The sequence below is a fragment of the Micropterus salmoides genome, unplaced genomic scaffold, assembly GCF_014851395.1.
Source record: "Micropterus salmoides isolate LMB-PRFRI ecotype aquatic unplaced genomic scaffold, ASM1485139v1 Ms_hic_scaffold_15, whole genome shotgun sequence".
NCBI classification, from domain to species: domain Eukaryota; kingdom Metazoa; phylum Chordata; class Actinopteri; order Centrarchiformes; family Centrarchidae; genus Micropterus; species Micropterus salmoides.
The window spans coordinates 22,431,714-22,440,687 of NW_024040596.1; the positions used below are offsets into that span (position 1 = coordinate 22,431,714).

The 8,974-nt window shown below is 38.6% G+C and overlaps 1 protein-coding gene and 2 non-coding genes across 3 annotated transcripts; 1 reads left to right on the forward strand and 2 right to left on the reverse strand.

The window, feature by feature from the left end:
* Nucleotides 1–685: 685 nt before the first annotated feature.
* trnal-caa lies at nucleotides 686–795 on the reverse strand. Its single transcript has 2 exons — nucleotides 758–795; nucleotides 686–731 (listed from the first exon to the last, which is right to left on the reverse strand). It is a non-coding gene; the product is annotated as a tRNA-Leu (tRNA).
* A 1,242-nt stretch (nucleotides 796–2,037) lies between these two features.
* On the reverse strand, nucleotides 2,038–2,146 carry trnal-caa. The gene is made up of 2 exons: nucleotides 2,109–2,146; nucleotides 2,038–2,083 (listed from the first exon to the last, which is right to left on the reverse strand). It is a non-coding gene; the product is annotated as a tRNA-Leu (tRNA).
* Nucleotides 2,147–2,403: 257 nt separating this feature from the next.
* dhrs12 (dehydrogenase/reductase (SDR family) member 12) lies at nucleotides 2,404–8,483 on the forward strand. The gene is made up of 10 exons (XM_038721066.1): nucleotides 2,404–2,600; nucleotides 3,119–3,252; nucleotides 3,521–3,603; nucleotides 4,042–4,134; nucleotides 4,220–4,301; nucleotides 4,973–5,034; nucleotides 5,213–5,317; nucleotides 5,413–5,503; nucleotides 6,679–6,816; nucleotides 8,116–8,483. Exons 1-10 carry the CDS (start codon nucleotides 2,545–2,547, stop codon nucleotides 8,226–8,228), a joined length of 957 nt encoding a protein of 318 aa, XP_038576994.1. The 5' UTR covers nucleotides 2,404–2,544; the 3' UTR covers nucleotides 8,229–8,483.
* Nucleotides 8,484–8,974: the final 491 nt, after the last annotated feature.

The following is an 8,974-nucleotide window of genomic DNA, read 5'->3' on the forward strand; positions in this document are numbered from 1 at the left end:
ATTCCACAGGCCACAATCAACAACCTGATCAACTCTATGCAAAGGAGATGTGCAAATGGTGGTCACACCAGATAATCCAGACCCCCCCGACTCCCCCCAATACAGTGAAACTGCACATTTTCGAAAAGGCCTTTTATTGTGGCCAGCCTAAGGAACACCTGTGTAATATTCCGTGCAGTCTGATCAGCATCTTGATATGCCACACCTGTGAGGTGGATGGATTATCTCAGCAAAGGAGAAGTGCTCACTAACACAGATGTTGACAGATTTGTGAACAATATTTGAGAGAAATAGGCCTTTTGTGTAAATGTAGAAAGTCTTAGATCTTTGAGTTCAGCTCATGATGAATGATGGCAAAAACAAGTATTGCGTTTATAATTTTGTTCAGTGTAGTTGGATTTTTTTTTTTTATGAGTTTGGTGGGTGGCCACTGCCGCCCTGTTTGCTGTTGTTGAGGTGATATATGATTATTTTACTGTATTCTGTTGAATTACTTTAGTTCATATTATATATACTTTATATAGATATGTTTACATAATATGTTCATATGTATCTTGTTTTTTTCAGATTGTAGTTCTACTTGCATTGTTTTCACATCATGCATGATTCTAGTTCTCGTAGAAAAAAAGAAAACATGAGCATCATCCACAAGCTTATCTGTGTCTCTCACAGAGAGAAAAGTTAGTGTCAGAAGTGGGATTCGAACCCACGCCTCCATTCGGAGACCAGAAGTCCCATGTTTAGGAAGGTTTGTCACCTTGAGTCTGGCGCCTTAGACCGCTCGGCCATCCTGACAACTGTGCAATGAAGGCGGCTAGAAGGCTGTTTGACTGCTGCTCATTAAAGTTTACTACGTAGAGGTTTACATTGTTTTTCTGTAAAACAAATTAAATAATGCTGTATGAGCTCGCGTAAATTAGGACAGATTGGGCCCCACAGTGTGAGATTACTGAAGAAGTATATCGAGATGCATCACTTTTTCGCACTTTAACGTTAAACGTTTAACATTTAACTAAGTGTAGATGCAAGTAATAAAATACGTTTATAAAGCTAAGTCTACACAGATAAGACTTGTAACGTTAAAGGTTGTCAATTCATTGTTGGATTTGGAGTTTAATGGGATTTGGTGGCAATTACAAAAATGTAGATTATTCATAGCCAGCGTTAGCATTGTAAGAGGGCAGACGCTGCTTGTTTTTATAAAGGACCTGTGTGCAGGCATAAACATTGTTTACGGCCATACCACCCTGAACACTCCAGAAAGCGAAGCTAGGCTCGGTCCCGTTAGCACTGGGAATACCAGGTGCTGTAAGTTTTTTCTTGTGTCTGTCCTCAGCAGAGTGCACCTGGCTTAGATCGATTGATAGCCTAACGTTACATGTCTAGATCTGCTTTATCCGTCGTAATGGAAAATTGCAGCATTATACAGCAGCCGAGTCATAAAATGTATTTAATTGTATTAATTTCTTCAGTGCGGTGCCTGTCAGATCTCTCCCTCTCCGTGGCTGCATGCTAGACTTCCTCTGTCCGGGCTATTTAATGTTATTTTATACTATTATAGATTTAGTGTAAATTTCGAGATAACCAGCACAGGAGTCGGGACAACTGCTCGTAATTCGGATCCCGGGACTGTGTCGAATTTGTCACACTACATGAGGTAGATAAGAAAATAGAATAATAAACTAAAACTAAAATCTATATTAGAAACTCCAGCGACAAGGTGCTTATTGGAACTGCATAACCTTAGATAGTTTAATTATGAGGGGAAAACTGTGCTGAAATGCCACAGTATCGGAGCTGGCTAACAGACAAATACTACACTTGCTTTGTTTTTTTGTTGTTGTTGTTTTCTAATGTATTATATATTTTTATTTTATATTATTTTTTGATATATTTTGTTGGTACTAACATTGTTGACATTTATTTGTCGACATGCAATGCAATTGTAACAACAATTATGGGAAAAAAACCAACACAGGACAAAACAAAATCTATGCATTTCCATATTATGATTGTTTTTTCGGTACCAAAAGTTATTGTCAGAAGTGGGATTCGAACCCACGCCTCCATTCGGAGACCAGAAACCCCAGTACACTGGAAGGCTCTACCTTGAGTCTGGCGCCTTAGACCACTCGGCCATCCTGACAACTGTACGTCTCCGCCGAAACAAACATTTAAGTATTAACAATTCAGCAGCTCTCATCGTAACTGCTGGCTGTCGATGGGAATTGTATTCCTTTATTTTCCTAGTTTGAAATCATGTATTCGAGCTAAAGTTCATAGTTAAACTTGGAAGACCGCCTGCTGTGTAGATATGTTTCCGTGTTGACAGCAAGAAACGCAGACATCCACCAGGGGCGCTACAAAGTTGTTATAAAATTACTTCCGGTGTTCATACACGTGACTCTCCGACCACCTCATTACATCTCTGCTACATAACACCACAAGTCATTCTTATGAAACATAAACACCGGACTCTGTTCACTCGTTCGTTTCCAACAGGACAGTTTGTAGACAAGAAGAGAAGGCACGTTTGTTTTAAAAATGTCCATTTACAGGAACGCCGTTTGGTTTATGAAAGGACTGCAGGAGTACACCAAGTAAGTGGAGAGCATATTTTCTACTGAGAGCTTGCAATGCACAGTAATCTCTTGCCGTTTGTATGGTTTGCGTAACACTTATCCAATCCTCCGAATGTAGTATTAACCTTGTGACCTGCTTTCAGACTGTAGGCTACTCTTATATATATAAAAAAACATATATAAAACATTTTTTATTAGTGATAATATTCAACTATTGTATGGTTTTTAGAGTATTCTGGGTTACTAAATATAACTAAATGTCCTAAAAAATGTTCATTACACGTTCACAGAGCGCAAGTGACGTCTTTTAATATTGCAATTTTTATTTTAAATATTCCAAATCCAAAGATTTTCAATTCTGTTTTTCTTATTGAGATATTAAACAGGAAAAAAAAACCCACTGTTTAGTAATTTTAATTTTATAATAATATAATTTTGCTTGATCATGACTTGAATGATATTGTAAAAATTATTATTGTGGTAATAATGTTGCCTGTGTAGTGTGTATTTACAGCACTGCTCTTTGATCTTAACAGGAGTGGCTATGAAGCTGCAGCAAAGAATTTTTCCCCAGCAGACCTGGATGTAAACCTGAATGGGAGGTCCTTCATGATAACAGGTGCCAACAGTGGGATAGGAAAAGCCACAGCGCAGGAAATAGCCAGCAGAGGTGAGCGTTTGTTTTAAAGTTGACAATTAATAAAAGTCATTTTTAACAGCACAGAGACAACCGAAGAACAGTTCTTCCACTTGTTTTGTCACCAACACACTTGTCTGACTCCAATGAATGAACCAGGAAAGTAAAGTCTGATGCACAGATTGACACCTCACCATTACAGCTTGTTTCTGACTGTAATTACAAGAAGAGGTCTAATCTTTAAGGTGATGGAAGTTCCTGCTGGCTTGTCCACTGATATGTTTTAGTTTTGAGTCTATAGGAGGAACCGTTCACATGGTGTGTCGAAACAAGGAGCGAGCAGAAGCAGCCAAAGATGAAATTGTGGAACAGAGTAAAAATCAGGTGGGAAATCTGTTGCATGTCTGTCCAAGAAGAGGGATTCATCATTATCTGAATCAAGGGTCAGAGGATAGAGTCCCCTGTGGTTCTGACTGTAAAGATTTGGGCTATAAAATTAAACTTAACCAACTTTTATGCTTTTGTCCAAAGCAACTTATAATGATTTTATTACAAGCAAATATGTGTGTGAAATTGGAAACAGGTCAAGATATATTAAATAACATGAACTGCTTTTGCAAAGTATGACACAGTAGACCATCAGCATTACAAGTAACCTGCAGCAAAAGTTTAATTTTGGCCACTCAGCACTATCGACAACTCCACCTCCCATGCTCTTGACAGTCCAACAAAGAAAAATCCACACAAGGAAACATCCACTTTTTATTTTCTCCTTTTATGAGAAGAAGTTTGACAGTATATATGTTTCCTGTTAATGCACAGAATGTCTACATCCACATAGTTGACATGTCCAGCGCCAAACAAGTGTGGGAGTTCGCCCAGACCTTCTCACAAAGCAACTCTGTGCATGTACTGGTAGGTGGTGCAAGAATTTAGTTAGTTCAACTGTAATAAACACACTGGTCTGTGTAGTCATTTAGTCACTTGTTGTGTTCACCAGATTAACAATGCAGGCTGTATGGTCAACCAGAGAGAGTTAACTGAGGAGGGTTTGGAGAAGAACTTCGCCACAAATACACTCGGTAAGATATTTTTATACACTAGTAGTTCCAATAACTGCAATAGTAATTTAGTTACTGATTCCATTATTTTTGGATGCCTTATTTTGAGAATATAAACATATTTTCTATCTATCCAAGTCTTTTTTTGACAAAGGAAGCCAAAGTTCTTAAATGCAAAGTTCTTAAATGTAAAGTTCTTAAATGTTAATGTTTAAACAAGAACTTTAAATGATAAAAATGATAATGAAAAAATTATAAATTTGATCATGGAATTAGTAAACTACAAATCTGACCAGACATTTGGTACATGGCTACTTTGGTTTTCAATACTCTGTGCTACAGACAGATTTCGGTCGGCACCACAGATTTATTTATGTTTGATTCCCTGCACCAGGCAATAACTTAACTCTGCCATGTGTCATCACCTTTTTCCTACAAAAATCAAAATAAGCCACTTCTGAGTAATTGTTGTCTTACCAAAATCAGTGTACAAGCACTTAACCTAAATAAAGTACAGTATAATTTTAAGAAAATAATGGTTATAGGCAAGATGCGATTAGATAATAAGATAATAAGATACAGAAGTCAGGCCAAGCATTCGGTTGACAGCTTTTGATATTCAGTAGTCAAATGTTCTTGATAGTGCAGATAAGTGTCGCTGAACTACCTTCTCTGCTGCCCTTTATTTTCAGGTACATACATCCTCACCACAGCGTTGATACCTGCACTGAAGAAGGTTGAAGACTCAAGAGTGGTGGGTTGAATTTTGCCTGAAGAAACACGTCAATCATGTCAAACATCATGAAGCACAAATACGTTTTGGAAAGTTAAAGATGAACATAAGCATGAACAGGCAGACTCACGCTGTGCAGTTCAATCTTATTCTTTATATTTAACAGTTAAAATGTATATTTGCTGCTGCCTCCTCCCAGGTGACAGTGTCGTCAGGTGGCATGCTCACGCAGAAGCTGAACGTGGACGATCTGCAGTTTGAGAAGGGGACGTTTGATGGCACCATGGCCTATGCTCAGAACAAAGTAAAGAAGGCTGATTGTTTGTACCAGAGAGCTGAACAGAAACTGTTCTGGCATGCTTGAACTGTTTTGGTTTGTTTGTGTTGTCATTTTGACAGAGGCAGCAGGTGATTCTGACAGAGAGGTGGGCTTCTCAGCACAAAGAGATCCACTTCTCCTCCATGCACCCTGGCTGGGCGGACACACCAGGTAAACAAAAGAAAGGATATTTTGAAAGCTTAAGATTCATTAGCCACGCTGCACTTCAGAGTTCAAGACGACAAATCTGTTTTAAGCTCTGCCAAACAGCAGCTGTGGGTCACCTGGTCTGCCACTAGAGGTCACTGTGTTTGAGATTTAAGACCACATAGTGAAGTACTGTAAACCGTTTTTTATGGCATTTTAGCATTTTAGTTGTTATTAATCTGCTTGGTATTTTATTTTTATTTTTCTTGATTGTCTAAAAATAGTGAAAAATACCCACCATTACATCCCAGAGACCAGTTTGTGAGTGTAGTGGCATCATGTTTCAAGTTCCAAGGCCAGTCTGCTTGGTATGCCATAGTTTGGATTTGGTATGTCATTTAATTGAATATGAATTTTTTGTGAAGTAAACCTGTATACTCACGAGTCAGGGAAATGTTGCAGGAGAGTTTTAGATGACAGGATCAGGGCTGGTGTGTTTGATGATCTGACACACTGAAGAGGCTACTTCTGAGCAATCTTGAATGAGGTGATAATTAGTTTGTCAGTAAAGTGGGCAGCAGAGCCAAATGTTAATTAGTAAGTACATCAAACAGTTTCAGTTTTAGTTGGGAGAGTAATTCCTATTGCAGTTTTTTTACAAGTGGATTATTTTATTGATTATTGCTAGTGAAAGCTGAAGGAGGAGCCAGGTGGGTTTAGTGTTGTGGTTTTATTAGTCTGGGTTTAAAAATATTTGTCTTTGAGATTCCAGCCAATACATGAACGGCAAAGAAATTGTTGTATTTGTAGTGCTCAATGTATAAAAAGATTACGGTGAGAAAAAATTTAATTCAACAACAACATCTCTCCCCAGAAACAGTGTTTCAGTTAATATGGATAAATGTGGACAGTTTTCATTTTGACTCTATCTGTGGTAGAAATGGTAGCTGTTCTAAACACAGCTGAATATGCATTAATAATAATACATTGTAATTAATAATAAACACATTCTAAATACCAGAGCAACAGTGAAACAAAATCAATACTGTGTATTTTGGTGTACACTGTGGTAGAGACTGGGCTATAACACCTAGGATTCACTTGACACTAAAACATGTGAATTATACCCCCTGAATAACACCTACATGTGACATAAAACGCTGCCTCTGTGATTTGCAGTTTTGTTTTTCCCTCTGTAGCTGTCCAGACGTCCATGCCTTCATTCCATGCTAAGATGCAGTCCAAGCTGAGGACGGAGGCCATGGGGGCCGACACCGCGGTGTGGCTCGCTATGTCTGCAGCTGCCATAAAGCAGCCAAGCGGACTCTTCTTCCAAGGTCAGAAACAAATCACATTCTGTATTTTTAGAAGTTGAGAAACCTGTTTGTCATTGTTCTTTTCTGATATCACAACTTTTCAGGCTGGAGTCAGACCATAACTCATGGTACAATAATGTTGTGGGAATGGGCGTCACACTGGCTCAGGGGCAAACCTGCAGAGTTATTATCTAATCGTTTTACGGCATGTTTCAATGTATGTTTATGTCTCAGTGCTTTCATCAGCCTGCAGCAGCAGGCAGCTGTTTTCAGTGAAAAGGCTCTGATAAACCCTCTAATTGTAACCTTATAACCCTCAAAGATTATAAGGTAGCTTTGTATCTGCTGTATATGTAAATTGGTTATTGATAATTCACAGATTAGCCTCAACAACTTAGGGTTTTACTTGTAAATAATAATAATAAATAACTAGAACTGCAAGCAGTTGTAAGCGGGGTCCAAGCCTCCTGGCGCAAGCCGCCCCCCCTGGCCCCGCGGAGGGCGCGCGATTCGGCCCGGGCGTCAGATCGACACCAAACTTGGCACGGATAATCTCTGGACCAAGCTGATGAAAGCTGAAAGGGGAAATTTTGATCCGCGAAAAAATGTCCCAGTTATAAGCTAACAAATGTTTGCGAAAAATGCTAAAAACAGGATGTGACCAGGAGAATGACCAATCTACACCAAACCTTATCTGGCACGACTTCCCGAGGGGCTGTATGAAATTTGGTGTCTATCGGCTTCTAGGTGGCGCAATTAATCCTATATCAAATGACACTCCCATAGACATCCATTCATTACATCTCCGTAACCGCAATACCTTTAATTTCAAACTCTGGTCGTTTATCAAGTCGAGGCGTGCGGCCGACGCCGGGGGGCGAGGACCCCGTTTACAGCTGCTTGCTGTTCTAGTATTTTGCTTGAAATTGTTAGATTTCTAAGGATTCAGATTAAATGAGCAGATTTAATACTGGAATCAGATTTAATTTTAACATAACCCCTAGCCAAATATGTTTTGGGACCATGGGTCTTTAATTTCTCACTGTGCGTGTGTCAGAAGCAGAATTAAACTCTATACAACAACTGATGTCAAAGCACTGAACCAAATAAAGGCTTCATGTAAAAGAAGGAGAGTGATTGCAACATAATTATGATGAGTGATTCAGTAATCAAGGGCGATGCCTCATTGTTCATGTTTCTATAATACCGCAACAATTTGAAATTTAAATTGATTTCTCTAATCAGCTCCCTGATTGTTAGCTCCATTTGCGTGATTCAGTGTCTCTCCTGCTGTCTCATAAATCTGTGAATTTCTTCCAGATCGCAAAGCAGTAGCAACACACCTGCCGCTGGCCTTCTCCAGGTCCACACCACAGGAGGAGGAGAAGCTTCTGGCTGCACTAGAGGAGTTCGCCCTCAAGTTCAAACCTTAATATCTGCACTTTAATAACCAAACACTCCTCAATAATTAAAATTTTGTAATTATTGTTTACATAATCATGTTTTTCTCATGTACAGGACACTTTTTTACATTTTTGACTGACTGAAAGAACTCTATAGATCACTGATGCTTAAATGTAACAGTATGTATTAATTAATTAATACAAAATGTATTAATTTCCATAAAATATGTTTCAGTTTCAGTCAGGTTAAGGTTTGGTTATTTTCAAATAAAATGTATGTAAACATTTTCTTTACTTGTGTGCTCCATGTGTGTCATGTCTTTAAAGTAGATATGCAATGCCCATGGGGAGATGGATGGAGACAGAGTGTATATTAGCCTGGTGAGCTAACAACCAGTAATAAGACGAAAGAAAGCCTAAGGTCAGGTTTTGATATTAAATTGGCAGTACGTATTGGGTTCAGTCATGTCAGGTCTTAAAATCTACAGGTACAGGTCAGATCTACCCTACACACACCAAGTCCCTGCTAGTTCCATCATTGAGTGAAAATATTCAGGACTGTATTAAGTACCAAGAATGATTACTTGGATCCCTAAAGCTCTGACAGGGATATAAAATTAAGTCTTATTATTCTATAAAGTGGTCAACTCATAGGCACTTTAAATGGAAATGTAATTTATTTCCACTTTCTGATATTCATATATTCTCATCCTGAAGACATTTTAGTCTAATACTAAAAATTCATTAGTTGGTCACAGATCAGCAGACCCAAAATG

What these genes read in the sequence shown, in the direction of transcription:
- dhrs12 (XM_038721066.1), top strand. Translation starts at nt 2,545, where the DNA reads ATGTCCATTTACAGGAACGCCGTTTGGTTTATGAAAGGACTGCAGGAG. An exon ending in GCAACTCTGTGCATGTACTG is followed by an intron (nt 4,135 to 4,219) that starts GTAGGTGGTGCA and finishes TGTGTTCACCAG; the next exon opens with ATTAACAATGCAGGCTGTAT. An exon ending in TGGCCTATGCTCAGAACAAA is followed by an intron (nt 5,318 to 5,412) that starts GTAAAGAAGGCT and finishes TCATTTTGACAG; the next exon opens with AGGCAGCAGGTGATTCTGAC.